This window comes from Triticum urartu, chromosome 5 (assembly GCF_003073215.2).
Source record: "Triticum urartu cultivar G1812 chromosome 5, Tu2.1, whole genome shotgun sequence".
Lineage (NCBI taxonomy): Eukaryota > Viridiplantae > Streptophyta > Magnoliopsida > Poales > Poaceae > Triticum > Triticum urartu.
In genome coordinates, this window is record NC_053026.1 from 378,847,216 (window position 1) to 378,866,374 (window position 19,159).

Sequence of the window (19,159 nt, forward strand, 5' to 3'; positions counted from 1 at the left end):
CATCTTATTAATCCGAAGGAGTGAGATTTAACATCTTAAATTCCTATTCTCCTATTATTTTAGGGTTTGTTTGACATGTGGTTTTTTCTTAAAATTACTTGACGGTCTAGATGGTTAATCACATGGATTACACAATCTAGATTAGTGCCTCAAGTTACACCCCAATCACAACGTCAAGTAAGCTAGCAAAATAAAAAGATACCTATTTTTGTAATCAGAGTTTTTTTTGTTATCATACATTGGCCACTATGGTTTCTTATTTATGTGAGGTTACTAAAAACATTGTAGACATGTTAGTTTTGAGAGGATATATTAGTTTTACTTGTTCGTATTGACCCCGACGACTTGTTTTCCTGGCTTCGCCCCTGACCCGGGCCCTCTGGACTATTCGCAACAAACTTTCTATTGAAGGATTGTTCCCTTCTTGCCCTGCTAATTACATTTTTAAATGGTGCCTTTTTTCAGCAATGGTGTCCTCTCTTTTTTTGCGGGATAGCAATGGTTGGTGTTCTCTGACGAAGAGGAAGGACAATGACGTGGCGAGAATGTCTTGCTCAAGAAAGCAGTTTCATGCTTACCATAGGACAGCTCATTCATAATTGCGGCGCTTACGACTCATGGCCTCTTTTAAATCTTGATGTACTCTATAAGTAGTCTGTAGCTCATTTGTAATTTCGTCGCTTACCATATGAGTATGTTATAACTATGTTACGTTGGCTGTGTTGACTTTTACTATTAATTTAAAGTTGAACGCTTCTTATGCCTGTTTTCTAAAATATGAAGCAATTTCATGTTACGATCAATTCTGATATATCGCTGTAATAAAAAATTTAATCTTTGAAATTTTGAATAGGAACTCCTTAAATCTTCAAATCCTGGGCCCTTACATGATTTTTTCGCTGCTCATGTCAAAACATATTTCATCATTAAATTTTAGAAACATTCAATATACATCCCTATGTACATGTGTATTCTTTTCAATTTTTGAAATTTAAAGAGTTAAATTCTGATTATTATTTTTGTAAATGGAGCCATTTCCGAGGAAACACCGGATATGTATCCGATATTTTCTCCGTAACATTCCTGCGCAGTCCGCGCCAGCAACAGAAAAAAACGCTTCTCTCGCTCCCCTTGGGCGTTGACTTGCGAGTCGCCAGCGTGAGTGGCCCACGCCCTACACAGCCTCCGGTGGCCATCGAGATTAGCCAGCTCCCCTCCGATTCCCCGCGGCCATGCTCCCCCATCTGGTGCTGGTGGCGAGGCTTCGAGTTCTTGCCACAGTTTGCAGTAGCGTATCCTTGTCGAGGTAACTAGGTTACACCGCAACCTGATTCATCGAATGCTTCAAATTTTGATCCATATCCATGTGTTGAAGTTGTATGTTCCAGCATGATTTCGCTATGCATTGCTACGCACCAGGTGCCCTAACTCGGGCTCAATCGAATTCCTAGCGTTTTTAGCTGTGAAATAGTGAATTGCAGGTTCCAATAGTTTGTGCTTGTTCGTATTAGCAACTGAGAATTCATCATGCTTCGTCGTGTTTTTTGTGATTTAACATTGGAAGAGATGTCTTCCATTTGCTTTTAGATGCTCCTGAACAGAACTTTGGTATGTATGTAGCAGGATATTCTGCCGGAGAGAAGTGACAGAAAATACAGATCCGGGTAATCTTTTTAGCTTTACATATTGCTCCGGTTTGCAGAAGAACATCCACATTTGGAAGTGGCAATTCCGATATCCTGTTATAGCTTTTTTCAGGCAGTCTTTCTGATTGATCTTTGAAATACTCTTAAGACATCACCTACGAAGCTAAAGTTTCAGACATTGCATAGTTCTATAGGATACAGAATGCATGATATGCTATATGTCACAGATACATCTCTCAAGTTGTAGCATACGTGTCTAGGACTCCATTAGACATGCACACATGTCCATGAATACACCAATATTTAAAGAGTAATTTCAGAATGGATCACTTAGGCTTCATCTTCCTGATGCTACCCAGCTAATTGACAGGTCCACATTAGAACCGACTTGGCTAATGGTGCTTGAACTTACACGTGATTCTTCCAGTGCTAGAGCGTCCTTTAGCTGAGCCACCACCATACTCATTGTTGGCCTCTCACTGGACACCTCTCTTGTGCAAAGCAGGGCCATGTCCACAACCTTCCAAATAGAACTGAAGTCATATTGACAGTGAAGTCTTCGATCAACAATTGCCTCAATATCGCCCATGATAACCTTCTCCTTTACACGCTGCACAATATGCACAGGGGTCGGCAAGATTGGAGGTTCACCTGTGACAATCTCTAGTAAAACCACTCCAAAGCTGAAGACATCACTGCTTGTGGTGAGCCTGCCGCTAACACAGTACCTAGAAAAGAGCAGTTGGGCCAATGTGCCTGGTTAGTTCGTTCTGTGAAAACTATTTGAATTTTATGAAGTTAAGTAGAAAATGAAGCAATGCACACATAGGCCAACAATGCCTGGTTAGCAGGATTCATATGCAATCACCCTTTGCTGTGCAGCTGCAATCTACTTCTAGTTTAGGCACCAAATATGCACAATAGTATGTATGTTTTTCTTTTTCATTTAATGTACCATTTATCGGATTTTCCACATTTTTGTTACTCATAACATTCAATGAGTCTGAACTTAGATATTTCATACACAGCTATAGTAAATCGCGAGGCACAACTAATTCTGCTGGGAACTTCTAATATTAATTTGGTGTTTAAATCGAAGACGCTTACATATGCATGGGTTCATTACAAAGGCCTGATTGCCTAATATGAGGCCTTTATTTTAATAAAAAATAATATAATTCAATGCACCTTTTTTTATAGTGAAGTGTTTTTTACTTCCTAATAACTTTATACATGATTCTAAGAGAATAGGTATGAAAACAAACTCTGGATCGATGTAGCCTAGAGTTCCTGCAGCTGTCACAGATATGTGACTTTGTGCCACATTGATGTATGACTTGGACAATCCAAAATCTGAGATCTTAGCAACCATGTCATGTCCTAGAAGAATGTTGTGCGCCTTCAAGTCTCTATGAATTATTGGTAATACGCATCCCGTGTGCAAGTAGTCCAAACCTATGTAAGATAATACATGTTATCATATATTGCTTGTGCATTTAACTGGCAAAATCAAGAAATGCAGTGTTTCCTCCAAAGTACACCTTGGGCAGCTTCAAGTGCAATCCGTGCTCGATCACGCCATCCCAGTGTCTGAACAATTGCATTTCTGCCTGAAGTATCACAATTGAAGTTGTAAAAGCTAACAATTTATCCGGATGCGGTCGCAAAGTGAGTAACACAAGATGCATTTAATGAAGGCTTAAAATCATGTAAATAGTTTTGTACATTGCATGATCTCTAAAGAACAATGATACATAGTACTACTAATCATAGTTTTCTTCTTTAGGAAAGGGATTTCGCAAGGAAGTCCGGGATTATAATTTTGGAATTTGCAAATTACGAACCTCGTATGTTATCATAAAGACTTCCATTAGGCATGTACTCATAAATTAGAGCTAAATGGTCCTTGTCAGTGCAGTAGCCAACCAGCACAACGAGATACCTATGGTGCACGGTTGTTAAGCTCCCAACCTACAAAATAAAATAAAATAAATTTAGAGTCTGAGACCCTGCAGAAGTGTTTTTAGTTCTGAAAGTCAGTTTCAAAATGATATTATGGAAGTGATGGAATCGTTATCCCTTTCGCCTGGCAAGTTACAATATTGGATATGCATTTATTAGTTCCACCTGTTATTTATCTTACCTAATGATCTACAAACTTCATATACCCATAATTTCACAAATCTTTTCAGTATACTACGAATAACATGAGAAATCCTTGGACAATTGAATCTATATTCTGCTTGGAATGCATACTTATAAAAATTGCCTGTCATACTCTATAGATTCAAATTAAATACCTCAGCTAAAAACTCTTCCATCCCTTTTCCTGTTGCTGATGTTGGAGAATGCATCTTGACAGCAACCTGGGTACCATCTTTTAATTGGCCATGGAAGACAGGTCCATAACCTCCTTCACCAATGCATGCGGAAAAATTGTTTGTTATTGCAACCAACTCCGCATATGTGAATTCACGGCTGTCGGATGTGTGTATATGACCTTTACAGTTTTCTTGACTTTTGGGACCTGGCAGATCAACACATCCCAGTAGCACACTTGGAACTGAATCTTGATAAATCATTTGTTGCAGCAAAGGAAAAAAGTCGAAATCATTAGAACTCGTATCTTGAAATAAACCAAATTTGTAAGAATTAACAGGACATATATCTACCTTGCTTTCTGCAGAAACAAAACACTGTCAATGTACATGCCAGCAATGCCATTATCACCACAGGTACTGCTACGACAGTTATGAGGAGGGTGTTTTCCTTATGTGGTGATTTTCCATTGCATGGATCTCCATTTATGGTGTCATACCTAAAATTACATTAAAAAATCACTCTAATGAATTGGATGAAGGCATATATGGATGTTCCAGAGGTTGATATACTAGACATCAGAGTAAAAATAAACACTTAATATGTTGCTTTTTATTTCACCCTAAATCTGTAGATGTTGCATTCCAATTCTTACAAGTCGGCCTCAAGGAGGTCTGCTTTAAAATTGTATCAGCATCTATGGAGCAAAATCAAAGAGAAGAAAGAGATCCAAACCTTAAAGTAAGTGAGCGTGCCATGCATAAAGCTTCAGGAATTGGACCATCAAGATGATTCCCTGATAGATCGCTGCAGAAAAAAAAGACAACAAATCGTCCCCAATCAATCTATATGACTGTCTTGTTTCATAAACTGCCAAAGCATAGGACTTACAGGACACGAAGGGACAATAAGTTTGTCAAAGAATCGGGCACTGGTCCATTTAAATTATTGAACGACAGATTCCTGAAATAGATTTTGAAAACATACCACTTACTGACAGAATTTCGAGCTATTAACTAAGAAAACAAACTTTTATAAAATTATACTCACAAGTATTGGAGTGATTTCAAAAAAGAAAATTGTTCAGATATTGCACCTTGCAAATCACTGTTGGACATGTCCCTGAAAAAATGATGTACTATGTTAGTGCTACTATGTTGGAAAAACAATAATTAATCCGCTGGATGATTTAGAGTTAGGGTTTAAATCTGGATAATCTCACACACTTGGAACCAAAATTCAGTGCCAGCTTTATTAATTCGAAAGTAGTATGAAAAAATTAACCAAAGACTTACAAAGTTTTTACTCTTGATGTCACTCCATCACTTCTACATGTCAATCCAATCCATGTATATTTTTCGGGTAAACATGGGTCACCCATCCAGTTCTTCTCGACTTGGTATTCACTTTTGATATTCATCATTGCTTCAACTAAGAGAATAAAAATGATAGAACAAAGCATGAAATTAGCATACTACAATAGTATAATTAGGGACAACCCTATTAACCTTATGAACTGAAAAAAAGTTATTAATTTGCAATGCATACTACAATCTGGTATTCCTATGTGAGTTATCTGTGATGTTTCTCCTTTTTTTCTTCAGTTTAAGGATTTCTTCACCTATTCAGATTTCAGAATTAAAACCAGTCTGAAATTACAATGAATACACATGATGCGTGAAGTATTAGCAGTATATATGATTTTTGTATGAAGTACACATGAAATGCCATAGGCATTTGCATATTTGGAGATGGTGCTGGTTGTAACCCCTTGAAAGAAGGGCTACAGGGTCCTGATTAAAGTAATTGATAAACTTGGAAACTGGTAGGGGCAAATGCAATTACTATTCCCGAGTAGAGATACATGTCCCCATCCTTTACCAAATAGCATCAGAAAAGTTGTGAATGAACGCATGAAGTACATATAGTTATGTGCAGCTAGTTAGGATGGAAAATCATTTGCAATGAAGAGAAACAAGTGAGAAGTTCAAGAAGCTGAATGTTGCAGAGGTATCTTATACAAAAGTGCAAAGATTTAGTGTAAGTACCAAATCAGCATGAAAATTCAGAAAATTACTAGCCTTATACATTTAGTGTTTCAAGTTTACGTTTATTCAACATAATCTACATAAAGAGTAGAAAAGGTAAGAAAATTCTGACAAGTTATAAATAAAAAGGATAGGAAAATTAAATAAAAGTTAGATGTGTTCTGAGCAAACTTGTCTTGTCTTCTAACGCACTGTTAATTTGAAGTTTAATTTTAAAGAATGGCACCACAACCATGAACTACATCTAGAACTTATTTGCAAGAAAGTAAGTGTTGATCCGATACCTAGCCAAAAGTTGCTTTGTGCCCAAAATTGGCTTTTGTACTGGATACCTGCCATGTTCGTGTTTGCACAAATGATTTCACGTCTCAATATTTGGAATGGTGTGAAGTGTATTATTTGTAGGACCCTATGGTGAACCAGACATTATCCTAAATTTGTTGCCTTTTTTTATTCAGCGTAAGGGTCTTAGTTGTTTCTCTTTGCATCTTTGTATTTATCATTTTCTCTTAACACATGTGAAAATGGCAAACCATGACTTCACAATTATGCAGAGAACTCTTCTCCGTTGGCTGGAACCAAGGGAGATCGGAATGTGGACGTACCATCTTGTGTATCGGTTGCAGTATCATCATGCTGGATGAGGTAGTATATCTCGTATGCACTTAGTATGGGAGGGAGCACAGAGGTGTTGGTAGCGATGATGCAGACATTGTAGAAACCGCTGGCATCAGTGACTATAGCGGTGGCAGTTGTATAGTCTGCAAAGAGATAGGCTGGGCTGACTGGCCGATTATTTGCCTCCCACAGGAAGCCATTGTAGTATATATCAAATTCCCGTTTGTGTTGATTCTGGAAATCAGTATAATACAAATTGAGGTAGTACCCAGGCGGTGCCATGGCCAGCCAGGCAGAAGGAACTGTCCACGACAAGTTGAGAGGGATGGAGGTGGTAGGCGAGGTGACGGCAGTTTGGAGCACTCTAATTGGTACCTCAACTTCATCAGTTAAATAATGTTTAATTTCACTTGTTGTCGATAGATTCAGCCACCGTGAGGTACCGTTTGATGGCCACCACAAACGATCGTAGGGATCATCCGGATACCTGCAAAGGTAACAACTGAGTTAATATGCTTGTGTATATCTTTATGTGTTTATGTAAATTGTTATGTTTTCACTAGTTATGAAGTAGCAACTTTGTACTTATTTTCTTGTTGTACACTATTTGTGCAATTGATGCGAACCACACTTCCTAAAAGTTTGTACGTAAACTGTGTTTAGTGGTTTTGTATATGCTAATGTTTCATCACCGAGTAAACTGCATGCAGGTTAGTAAACTTTATCAAATTCTTTGCCTGGATTGTAAGCTCAAGATACACATTTTTGATAATATGATCCCCAGAGTTATACAAATGAGCTAACAGGTGTGTTAATCTTATTCAGCATGCCCATATATTGAATTTTTGCTCAATCTAAGTCTCCTCTAACCACTTGATTGTCACGTAAAAGAAATCAGCGGAGAATTATTGTTGTTAGTAGATATGAATGAAAGACCCAAGTAATACAATGTTTAGAAAGATATAGTGCAGTTCACTGTTCTTCGTCTTATTTACAGGTATTTGTTACTTTTATATTGCCTCTGTACCAAAATGTAAGACATTTTTTTGGTTTTGCATAGGGCATTGAAAAACATCTTATATTTTGTTACAGAGGGAGTAGTTAATAGAAAATACACTACATTACTCTCTGAACTTAATTACCTGACTAGGCTGCTTGCACCAAGGCTACGCCGTTCCTGGAGCGCGATGGACTGATTTTGCAAGGCTACTGGGTACAATGAGCTCTTCATCTGCCTCATCTCCAGTGACGACACAAAGGCAGTCCCACTGCCAATGTCTATCAAGCAAACGGATATTGAGCTTACCTCAGCCACAAAGATTGCCTCCGCGACGTACATCGTCGTAGTGCTGCTGACGCTGATCCGGTCCCAGAAATGGAGCCCCATGTAGAGATCAAACACCAGTGGCAACCTGACGAGGTCACGCTCCTTACCATCATAATTCCCGTGCAAGAACGTTGCTCTCACGAGGTACTTGAAGCCTGTCGTGGCAGGAGACAAGGTGTAGCAGTTCCGGCCTCCATTGGGAAAGCTTCTGAGGTTCAAACTTGACCTGAGCAGTTCAAGAGCATTGTATTCTACAGAGATGTTGTGGTTCTCTCCGGTGTTTATGTACCCATCGTCTGAAGTGTAGTTGAAACCTGTTTTCTCGTCCAGGTAGCTGGATCCACCTGGAAGCCCGCAGTCTATGCTGATGAATCCTTCGTCTGCACGGATGGGGAAACATGTTAGGTAAAAATCAATGGAACGCGGGTGGAGCAAGAAATGGATCAAATCTCGGGCTGTAGTGAGCTGAGCCCTGTTTCCTTGTGATTATTTTTGTACTTTCTCAGGAGGCTTTGGTGAACTTTTCATTTTTCTAACTTCTGTAAAAAATCTTTCGAGTACATACATTGTGAATTGCTAGAAGTCGATAAATGAATTAGATGTTAGAATACATATTGGGTTTAAAGATAGAGATAAGGAGATAGAGATCGAATAGATTTAAACAATGTATATTTTGTCTTGTACTCCAAGCCTCTACCCCTTGTGTATTATATATATACCCCATATAAGGGTCGGATCACAACAACATAGAACACCATAATATTCAGTCATCTCATATTTTATAATTATATTTAAGTTAGAGAATAGGAGTTAGAGATAGGATTGGTTTAAACCATGTACGACTTGTCCCCTACTTCAAGTCTCTCTCGCATATTATACTCTATATATCCCACACCTGGGTTAGATCAATACAACAACAACACAATATTCTTCCATCCAATACTTTCACATGGTATCAGAGCGGTTTGTCCAACGACGCCGATCCTAGGACCTTCCACCATTTCCGCAGCTCGCCGCCCCCGGGGAGATAAATCTCCTCTCTCCGGGGGCGCGGCACCCGATCAATCAAAGATTAGATCGGTCACGTAGTTTTGGATCCATTTTTTCGAGTTCACAATCAATAGATCAATTCCTTAGTTAGATTCGATCAATTCCTTTTAGCCACAAAATAAAATCCCTAAATCTACCCTCAAAATTCCGGTGAAAATCAAGCTTTGGTTGGTCTACACAACGGCGGGGCATGTTGCGGACCGTGGGGGACGCAGTCACCGATAGACTGCGGCTTCTCAGGCGGAGACGGCGCACCGGCGAGCAGCAGCGAATGACACGCACGTTCACAGGTGGGTGTAGCTCCCGTAGAGATTTCCATCGTGTACGAGACTATGAGTATGCGGATCTCACAACAGTGATCAAGATCACGCCCGTTTGGATCACGGGAGGGCGGACTCTCGCACGCGGATCTCCGGGCCGACACCTCCAGTACGCGGCTCGACATGTCTGTAGCTCCATCAACCCGCATGACCTCTAGGGGCAGCCTCGCACGCACACGCGCCGTAAGCAGCAGCAATTCCAGCCTTCCAGGTACAGGACGAGTCACTCCCAGTAATTCATCATGCAGATGCGCCATCAAGCTTCACATACATGCACGGCACGACCAAGTGCGTGCTGATGGATATGAGCATGCTACGATCGAGCTCCAACCAGATAGCATCGGCATCGAGCTTCTTCCGGACCCGGCTCCACGCGTCTTCAGCTTCATCGACCTGTCCAGCATCAGCATCTCACGCACGCGGCGTCAATCTGCAGCAGTTCCTGCGGCACATCTACTCCAACACGGAGGGGTGCAGCCAGCCGAACACATCTACACCGAGCCGACCTGCTGCAACTGCATCGACATCACCAATCTGACACATCGATCTACACCGAGCGTTCTGCATCAATATTCGACGACCCGAGCCGAAGTACATCAACCAGTACGACTACGCCAGGCTATGAGCCAACATACTTCTTCATCACGGCGCGACATCGACAGTTCGTCGCCGCGGAGGGACGCCTTCTAGCAACGCATCATCGTCGACATGCCGCTGCGACGTCATCGCCGACACTTCATCACCAAGGTTTTCATCAACGTCGTCTTCACCAACATCTTCATCAACACACCGCCGCCGCCTCGTCCACAAGATGGGCACCTAGCGTCCTTTGATAGACTTTTCTGCAAGATGCGACCTCGACGAAGGCAATGACCGCGTCACGATGGCGGCATCGACCGCGTCATCCACGACGGCACGACTGCATCGACATGGCGTCAATATAGTGACGACCCCAACACGGCCACACGGTTCTGACAAAACCGATGTGTGCTCGATGGGTTTCCTCCGGTCTTGGCAAAACCGGTGGACTCATCGCCGACGGCACCCTCTGATATCCGCAAGGTGCATCGTCCACGACTGCAGCTCCGTCATCTATAACATCGCGCAATTTTTTGCGCCTCCGGCTTTGTGCGGCTTCATCATCCACGACTATCTCGACCACGGCTACATCACATGATCGGCTACCTCGACATTGACATTAATGGCTACGTCTACAGCAACTCATCGGCAACAACTCCAGTCAACAGCGTCCGTGTCGTCACTAGCGTTCACGCCACTCCCGCTGTGACTGCGGGAGGGAATAGAGGAGAAGGCAGGAAGGAACCAGAAGGGGACGCAGTCACCGCCCTAGGTGCCGACCCATCAGAGACGCAATTGATGATGGCGCGGCGGAGAAGACGACGAAAGCACAAGAGTTCAAATTCAGTCGTCATCGTCTGCTTCACTCATGCTACGACTGAGGGGGAATGTTAGAAGTATAATTATGTTTAAGTTAGAGAATAGGAGTTAGAGATAGGATTGGTTTAAACCATGTACGACTTGTCCCCTACTCCAAATCTCTCTCATATATTGTACTCTATATATATCCCACACCTGGGTCAGATCAATACAACAACAACACAATATTCTTCCATCCAATACTTTTCACATTAGACTCTGATTTATTGAGCTGAATATATCTCACAAGTCCCGACAAAAAGGCCTGACATGAGATTGTAATGGTTATCAATTTAGTGTTGAATTAAAGTATGCCAGAGGGAGATAGTGTGCTTCAGGGTGGAGTCCATGGCAATGCAGTTATAGGGAGGTCTTGTCGGACCAAGTGGTTCTGTCCCAGGCGCCGACTAGATTGTTTTCATTCAAGAGAAGATTCAGACCCAATTGTGATCTTTCATCTCTGTTAGGGGTCCTCTCATGGACTTAAGTGTAATTTTCCATTATATTGGGTCAAGTTTGTAATTTGTACTGCCCATCGCTTTGATCTAAACCTGATCATACCTTGGGGCGGGTCGGGCTTAACAAAGCAGCGGACGGTACAAGTGTGGGCACCGAGTCCCTTGCGTGTTTTTATTTTTGGCTTTTGATTTTCAAACTTTTATATCTTTTAAACGTAAAGTCCAAATTAAGTTCTATTTGCATATTCGTATTTATTGTGATGAGTGCTTTCAAATAAAATCCATTTTGAATATGTTTTGATGAATTTTGAAAATAAATATTAAGTTTCAACTCTTAAAACTTAGTATGCGTGACTGATAAAATCATGATTTTCGTGGCTACGGCCGACAAAAAAGTACCTTAAAATTTTATCTATGAAACTTAGTAAAAATGAGCGAGAAAATTACAAGTTTCAGTTGAAACTCATAAGTTTCAATGATTGAAACTTGAAACTTATTACGCTCTTGTGAGGGGTCCAACTACTTCATAAATTGCGAGGCAACTGGGCGCCCCAACATGTTGATGAGACCGCTGCCTCCCGAGTTGCTCGTGGCGACTCCAGAGGCCCCACGCCGCCACCACCAAACCAACCGCCCACCACCGCTGCCTTCCCTAGCCGTCGCCGGAGGATGTCGCCGGGCTAAGCCCTGTGTGATGGACGGTGGCGGCGGGGCCTTGCTTGGCCTGCTCTCACGCCTGCAGGCTTCCTCCCTCTCCCCAAGATCCAAAAGTTTCATCACAGTGCGCCGCCTCGATCTGCTCGGCTCCTGCCGACGCTCATCGCCGCTTGTCGCGATGGGCTTCGCCGGTCTCCCTCGTCCTTCCTCGACCTCCATCCGACTGGGCCGGGAGCGCAGCTTCGACCTGCTCTGCCGCGGCCGGTCCTCGCCACCGCTCGCCGTGCTGGCATCCAACGGGCTCCCTCGACCGCCCTCGACCTCGCCTGCTGCGCTCCGCCTTCACCGCAGCTCTCCAGCGCCTCGACTCCATGCCTCTACTCCACGCCCTCGAGCGCTGAGCTATGCGCCTCAGCTCTGGATCCACATCCGCTGCTCCGGGATACAACCTTCCCCTCTCACGCATGGCCTGCACCAGCGCGGCTTGGCTCCATGCCGGGTCTTGCTCCTCCATGCCCCGACCAGCTCCTGCCTCGCTCCATCTCGTACCGTCGCGCGGCATCCACTTCCATCGTGCCCGTCGGCGTCCTCCACCATTCAGATCCGGCCGGTGCTCGCCGCTCTCAACCTGCACCACCATCCTCCACGTCGACCCTCCTCTGCTACAGGCCAGTGTCCCACGGCTGCGGGATCCATCGCCCCGCCTTGTTCGGGTCTTGGTCCGCCTGCTCGTCCAGCCTGGGTGGTGCGGGGTGGCCGCCCGACCTCCTTTGCTCTGCTTCATCCCCAGTGCTAGCGTTGATTCTGATGCTTGGGCGAGGCTGGAGTATCTACGCCGGCTGGCAGTGCCTTTGAGGTCAGGTGCTTACTCCCGGAGAAATCCCGCTCTGTATGAGTGACCACGGCGGCCGCCCTTTCCGTCGTAATCCTCCCCGGAGGCGTGGTTTGGGAGATGCATCTCCTCTCGGGGGGGGGGGGTCCGGGCGAAAGCTCCGACGACGATGTACACCTTGTTGAAGGCGTCGCTTGGGAACCCCTGCCATTGTCATTGACATGCCTTGTGCTAGGTTGCTGGCGACTTTGGGTCTGCCAATGACTCCGTGACACCCCCCCTCCAACCCATCACCCGCTGCCTCTCATTCGACCCCTGCCCTTCGGTGGTGTGTCGTCCTATTGTTGTGCCTGCTCAAGACCCTCCCATGGTTGTCGTTGCGTTGCTTCCTCGTCGAGCCCTTTGCCACCATTCTTCCGCCTTTGCTCATCATTTGTGTGCCATCCATGTTGGTGTGTTCTTCTTCATGTGTTTCTCTTCATCTGTCCTTCGCGTGGTCTCCACCCTGTTGTTGTCATGCTCAAGACCCTCCCATGGTTGCTGTTGTGCTGCGGCGAGCTTCGGGCTCTTGGTGTTGTCTCGGTTCACTTTTGCTCAATGACGACGCAATGATGCCTCCCCAACCTGCTAATCGTCTCGACCGCCCGTGGAGGATCTCCCAGTCAAGGTTCGTGTTAAGGTTTGGCACTCGTTGATTATAGATAATCCTTTGGTGTGCCGTGGGGCTCGGTATGCACGCCGGTGTGGTGCGTTAGGTTGTTTGCTGAGTCTTGGTATTGTGATCCCTCGACAGCACCCTACATCTACTTGTGTCTCTCGTGGTGTTGGCCTTTCTGCCTGCTAGATAGGCCGTGCCTTCTCTTGGGCGTCAATTTTTTTCTCTTCTTCTGTAACCTTGTTACATGTACGGTTTTTGGCCCGGTTTCTCTCATAAACGGGATCAACTTGTTTAGATTTTTGATCTGGTTTTCCTTATAAACTGGATCAACCAAAGCTTAAGGGGTGACTCTTGGCTTTGACAGCTTTTTGAGCAATATATTCAGGTGGGGATCTTGTCACCTGATTTTGACCAGATCAATAGTTTTTTAAGGAGCTCTCACATTTAATTATTTTAATTCACCATATTCTCTAATTTTGAAGCTCTTTTGTTTGATTGAGATATTCGATTTTGAATTTGGTTTACGATTTTGATCGGTCCAACGATTTTTTAAATCAATCAACACCAGCCTGCTAAAAAACATATCAACCCCGTGCACCCTCTTACCACCTAGAAAAAAGAATCGCCACCATGTGATAATACTATAGCACCAATATAGTACATGTAGCCACCGATGGAGAAATTTATCCACAGAAGTGTGAGTTGATTAACGCATAACATAGAATCACGCCATGAAAGGCCCACAAATAACCGCATTATAAATAAAAATAAAACACACGCACCATCGTCTTCCCCATCCGTCAAACTAAATATTCCGCCAGTTCCAAAATACAAGGGGTATTAGCTCTTTGAAAAATCAAATTTCTTTAACTTTAACCAACTTTAGAGCCAAAAATATCGACATCCACAATATTAAGTCAAAAAATTATGAAAATTCATTTCATGATGAATTCAATAACACCAATTTGATATTACGAATTTTGATATATTTCTTCATAAATTTGATCAAACTTAAAGAGATTGGACTTTTCACAAAAGTAAAACATCTTATATTTTAAAACAAAATGAGATTATTTTTTTAAGAATCTCAACAATACCAAGGACACAGCAAAGCACGCCCAACCCTTCTAATACTATAGTAACCATGAAAATTTAATTAATCTTGGACTGGGCAAGGAAAAAAGACCTTCATTACTGAGAGCAAAGCCGTGGACGTACCTAAGGAATCAGCATCGGAGTGCACATGTACATGTAGTAGACTCGCAGCAAGAAAGATCAAGAAGCAAGGTATCGTGCAACCCATCGATCTATTCAAACCCATCCTCTGCCCTCGGAGCCAGCCAGAGGGATGCAATGCAGCTAGCAATGGGGTATCGACCATAGTTATATAAGCAAGACGCCTTCAGATAGGACGGCCGAGAGAGCCTAACTGGGTAGCTGTATGCACAGGGTTGTCAAAGTCCGCGGTCGCGATCGACAGTGATAGTAGCCTGATCACTTCCAGATTATAACATGACGGTTGATCCCGTCCAAGTCTATACCCAGTACTACAGGGGCGTCTAAGCGTGCAATCCGGGCGAGATGTTCAGTCCACCCATCCACCGCTGAACCGTGTCTTGCACAGTTGCACCGGAAGGACGCAAAATACCCAAGACTTTGACTTGCAGGTATACCCTGGATTTCCTAGGGCTCAGGGCATCTCCAATCGCAAGCTCTTAAAATGGACTGACGTAAATGTCCACACGTGGCGGGTCACAACGTAGTTGCTTTTGGTTGGACATGCAGATCTCTACACGTCCGCAAAACATCCTCAAATTTGCAACCAGGTCCGTGAATATTTAGGGGATCCCGTTGAATGGTAAAAACGATCTAGACACTGCGGTCCAGACATACAGGAGCTTCGAGAGTCTTTTTTAGAGATTTGCTCACCAGCTTGCAGAAAATGAAGGCGCAATATGCATTGATTTTCCCCCTTCCGTCCGATATATGTATGGCTGATTATGGAATTCGGCAACCACCGTGTTGCCGCAATCGCTGCAGAAAACACTAGTAGTATATCAAAGTTACTAGAGGAGCGAAATAAGTGAGTTGGCTGATGGAGCACATGTCAATTTTTCTTAACATATCGTGCGTTATGCACCTATCAATGCATTGTGAAGCATTGCCAAAATTCTCGTTTCCAACATGATATCATACCTATGATCCTAACCCTAACCATTGCCGCCGCCGCCGCGATCTAATCGCCGCCACCACCCGCCGCCGCTGCCGCCACGTCCTTACGCCGCCGCGCCGCCGCCCACGTGTGCAGCCGCCCTCCCCCTCTCCACGCTTCCGCCCGCCTCACGCCGCGCCGCCCCAAGCCGCGCCGCCCTTCCCGCGTGCCGCCGCACCCCCCTTCCCTCTCGGGCTCATGGCCTCCTCCGGTTCCTCCGACACCACCCGCAGCCGCCGCACCAATCCGTTCGACGATCCCGACCCCGTCGTCATCCGCGATCTCAACATCCTCGCTCGAGTTCCCGTCGTTCTCGATCATATCTCCTCCACCTACTATGCCCGGAAGACGTACTTCTCCCTTGTGTTCAGTGAGTACAACCTCCGGGATCACATCGATAGCTCTGTGGATTCCCGCTTCATGGAGGACGATGAGGAGTGGACGTCCATCGACGCCACTCTCATCCGTTGGTTCTACACCACCATCTCGAAGGACCTCTTCCACACGGTGGTCTCCGCCGACGATGATGCTCACACCGTTTGGACCAAGCTCAACGGCCTCTTCACCGACAACGCGCTCCAACGCAAGGTTTTCTTGCACGGCGAGTTTTTTGGGTGCCAGCAGCTTGACTCGTCTGTTGACGATTATTGCATGCGCCTCAAGAAGCTCGTTGACGAGCTCCGCGACCTCGATGAGAAGGTCTCCGACGAGCTTCTTCTTAGCACCCTCATTGCCGGCCTGAACGATGACTTCTGGAACGCCGCCTCCAACATCCCTCTCATCACCAACCCGACCTTCCCCAAGATCGTCGCGTACCTGAAGCTGAAGGAGAGGAGGATGCGGATGTCGCGCACCTGGGCCACCGACATGGCCCTCACCACCGGTACCCGCGGCGGCGCGCCGCCCACCGCCCCGGCTCCCCCGTCGCGGCCTGCCCCGGGCCCTTTCTAGGCGCCGCCGCCGCCCGGGTTCCCCTACCCGCAGCCGCCGCAGGCTCCCCCCGCCGCCCCCCGCCGAGCAGCAGCAGCGCCACGGTAGCCGCCGTGACCGCGGCGGCCGCAAACAGCAGCAGCAGCAGCAGTCGGCTGCCCACGGCGGCGCGCCGCGCCACCCGCAGCAGCAGCTCCCGTCGGCACCCTGGCAGGCTGGCCAGAACCCCTGGATGGGGGTCGTTCACGCGTACTCCATGCTTGTACCGCGCGCCCCTGTCCCCGACTTCTTCGGCGCCCGCCCGACCTCTCATCAGGCGCTTCACACAGCTCCTCAGTCATACGCGCCCGCGCTGCCCTACGGCCCCTCTGCGGCCTATGGGCTACCTTCGGCCGGTGGGTTCGCGGCGCCGCCGCCACAGCCATTGCCGTTGGCCCCAGCCCTTCTGCCGGCGCCTTGGTGTAGGATCGAAAGTATGTCTAGAGGGGGGGGTGATTAGACTACTTGACCAAATAAAAATCTAGCATTTTCCCAATTTTAATTCTTGGCAGATTTTAGCAACTTAGCACAAGTCAAGCAAACAACCTACACATGCAATTCTAAGAGTATAGCAGCGGAATGTAAAACAATTGCATATGAAGGTAAAGGGAGGAGTTTGGAGGGAACAAATGCAATGTAGACACGGAGATTTTTGGCGTGGTTCCGATAGGTGGTGCTATCGTACATCCACGTTGATGGAGACTTCAACCCACGAAGGGTAACGGTTGCGCGAGTCCACGGAGGGCTCCACCCACAAAGGGTCCACGAAGAAGCAACCTTGTCTATCCCACCATGGCCATCGCCCACGAAGGACTTGCCTCACTAGGGCAGATCTTCATGAAGTAGGTGATCTCCTTGCCCGTACAAACTCCTTGGTTCAACTCCACAATCTTGACGGAGACTCCCAAGTGACACCTAACCAATCTAGAAGACACCACTCTCCAAGAGGTAACAAATGGTGTGTTGATGATGAACTCCTTGCTCTTGTGCTTCAAATGATAGTCTCCCCAACACTCAACTCTCTCTCATAGGATATGATTTGGTGGAAAGATGATTTGAGTGGAAAACAACTTAGGGAAGGCTAGAGATCAAGATTTATGTGGTTGGAATGAAGTATCTTGACCTCAACACAAGTGTAGGGGGTTCTCTCTCAGAAAATGTATGTTGAAAGTGTAGGCATGTTCTGATGGCTCTCTTCACGAATGAAGAGTGGGTGGAGGGGTATATATAGCCTCCACACAAAATCTAACCGTTACACACAAATCACCAAACTCAGTGGGACCGAATCATACAACTTGGTCAGACCGATTTAGTTCATAATGTGACAGTTAGCGTTTTCGGTGGGACCGACATCTCAACTCGGTGGGACCGATATCATTAGGGTTAGGGCATAACGTAATCTCGGTGAGACCGATTACACAAACTCGATGAGACCGATTTTGGTAATAGACTAACCAGAGAGTTGGTCAGGCAATCTCGGTGGGACCGATTCTCTCTCTCGGTAGGACTAAAACGTTACGAAAGGGAAACAAAGAGTTTGCATTGCAATCTTGGTGGGACCGATCGCTCATCTCGGTTGGACTGAAACGTTGCGAAGGGAAACAGAGAGATTACAATCCCATCTCGGTGAGACCGAGATCCCTATCGGTGGGACCGAAAAGACTGTGGCAGTGGCTATGTCAAGTGAACTCGGTGGCGCCGAATAGATCAAATCGGTGGGGCCGAGTTTGACTTTTGGTTTGGGATATATATTTGGATATGAGAAAGTGGTTGAGGGTTGTGGAGCATATCACTAAGCACTTTGAGCAAGAACCTCATTAAGCAACACCTCATCCCCTCTTAATAGTATTGGCTTTTCCTATGGACTCAATGTGATCTTGGTTCACTAAAAATAAAATGTAGAGTCTTGTGCTTTGAGCTTGAGCCAATCCTTTTGTCCTTACCATTTTGAGGAGTCCACTTTCTAATCCATGCCATGCCAATCATTGAGCTTTTCCTAAAATATTTATCTTCAAGTAGTATTAGCTCAATGAGCTATATGTTGTTAGGAATTACCAAAACCACCCAGGGATAGTTGCACTTTCAATCTCCCCCTTTTTGGTAATTGATGACAACATATAGATCAAAGCTTCGTCAAATGATTATAAGATTGAAAAACATCGTCACTTTGAGAAGTATGTGATAAGCAAGAGCTCCCCCTAAATTTGTGCATTATTTAAAATTGGCTTTTGAATGCAAATGCACAATCGATTAGGATCGTGGGTTACTCTTCCATGTCACATACATCTTGGTGGAACGCTCAAAATGATAGAAATTAAAAGCATGCACTCATCACCAAGCAAGTGAATGATCATATATGGAATATAAAGGATATCATCATTCAACCAAACATTAAGGTAGCATATGATCAACCACATGATCATATAAGCATCTCACAAGGACATAAAGTATCTCACACAAGCACACAATAAAGTAGTTCAACCAAAATAGCAAGAGAGATATAAAGCAAGACACTCTCTCTTGAAGCCTATGATATACATATTTCTCCCCCTTTGGCAACAAGTTACCAAAAAGTTTGAAAACGCATAGTGCTATACGTCACTCAGGC

General features: G+C 45.0%; 1 protein-coding gene and 2 long non-coding RNA genes across 7 annotated transcripts; 2 read left to right on the top strand and 1 right to left on the bottom strand.

Annotated features, from left to right (window-relative positions):
* The first annotated feature begins 1,099 nt into the window (after positions 1–1,099).
* LOC125509151 lies at positions 1,100–7,912 on the top strand. 4 transcript variants are annotated; one of them, XR_007283978.1, is made up of 5 exons: positions 1,100–1,306; positions 1,621–1,664; positions 6,568–6,974; positions 7,055–7,126; positions 7,782–7,912. It is a non-coding gene; the product is annotated as an uncharacterized LOC125509151 (long non-coding RNA). The 4 variants fall into 4 exon arrangements; XR_007283980.1 differs by having other exon boundaries at positions 1,624–1,664; XR_007283979.1 differs by having other exon boundaries at positions 7,342–7,909.
* On the bottom strand, positions 1,644–14,728 carry LOC125509150 (senescence-induced receptor-like serine/threonine-protein kinase). 2 transcript variants are annotated; one of them, XM_048674054.1, is made up of 13 exons: positions 14,589–14,728; positions 7,774–8,338; positions 6,619–7,118; positions 5,261–5,396; positions 5,016–5,087; positions 4,857–4,928; positions 4,701–4,772; positions 4,319–4,464; positions 3,947–4,209; positions 3,491–3,617; positions 3,188–3,256; positions 2,912–3,101; positions 1,644–2,374 (listed from the first exon to the last, which is right to left on the bottom strand). In XM_048674054.1, the coding sequence occupies exons 1-13, from the start codon at positions 14,689–14,691 to the stop codon at positions 1,984–1,986; spliced, it is 2,706 nt and encodes a 901-aa protein (XP_048530011.1). In that variant the 5' UTR covers positions 14,692–14,728; the 3' UTR covers positions 1,644–1,983. The 2 variants fall into 2 exon arrangements, with proteins under 2 accessions (XP_048530011.1, XP_048530010.1); XM_048674053.1 differs by having other exon boundaries at positions 3,947–4,215.
* On the top strand, positions 8,030–8,746 carry LOC125509152. Its single transcript, XR_007283982.1, has 2 exons — positions 8,030–8,171; positions 8,289–8,746. It is a non-coding gene; the product is annotated as an uncharacterized LOC125509152 (long non-coding RNA).
* Positions 14,729–19,159: the final 4,431 nt, after the last annotated feature.

Coding starts and splice junctions, on each gene's coding strand:
- LOC125509150 (XM_048674053.1), bottom strand. CDS start 14,691: ATGGGTTTGAATAGATCGATGGGTTGCACGATACCTTGCTTCTTGATC. Junction 8,339..14,588: donor CTCCGATGCTGATTCCTTAG/GTACGTCCACGG, acceptor CCATCCGTGCAG/ACGAAGGATTCATCAGCATA. Junction 4,773..4,856: donor TTATTGTCCCTTCGTGTCCT/GTAAGTCCTATG, acceptor TTTTTTCTGCAG/CGATCTATCAGGGAATCATC.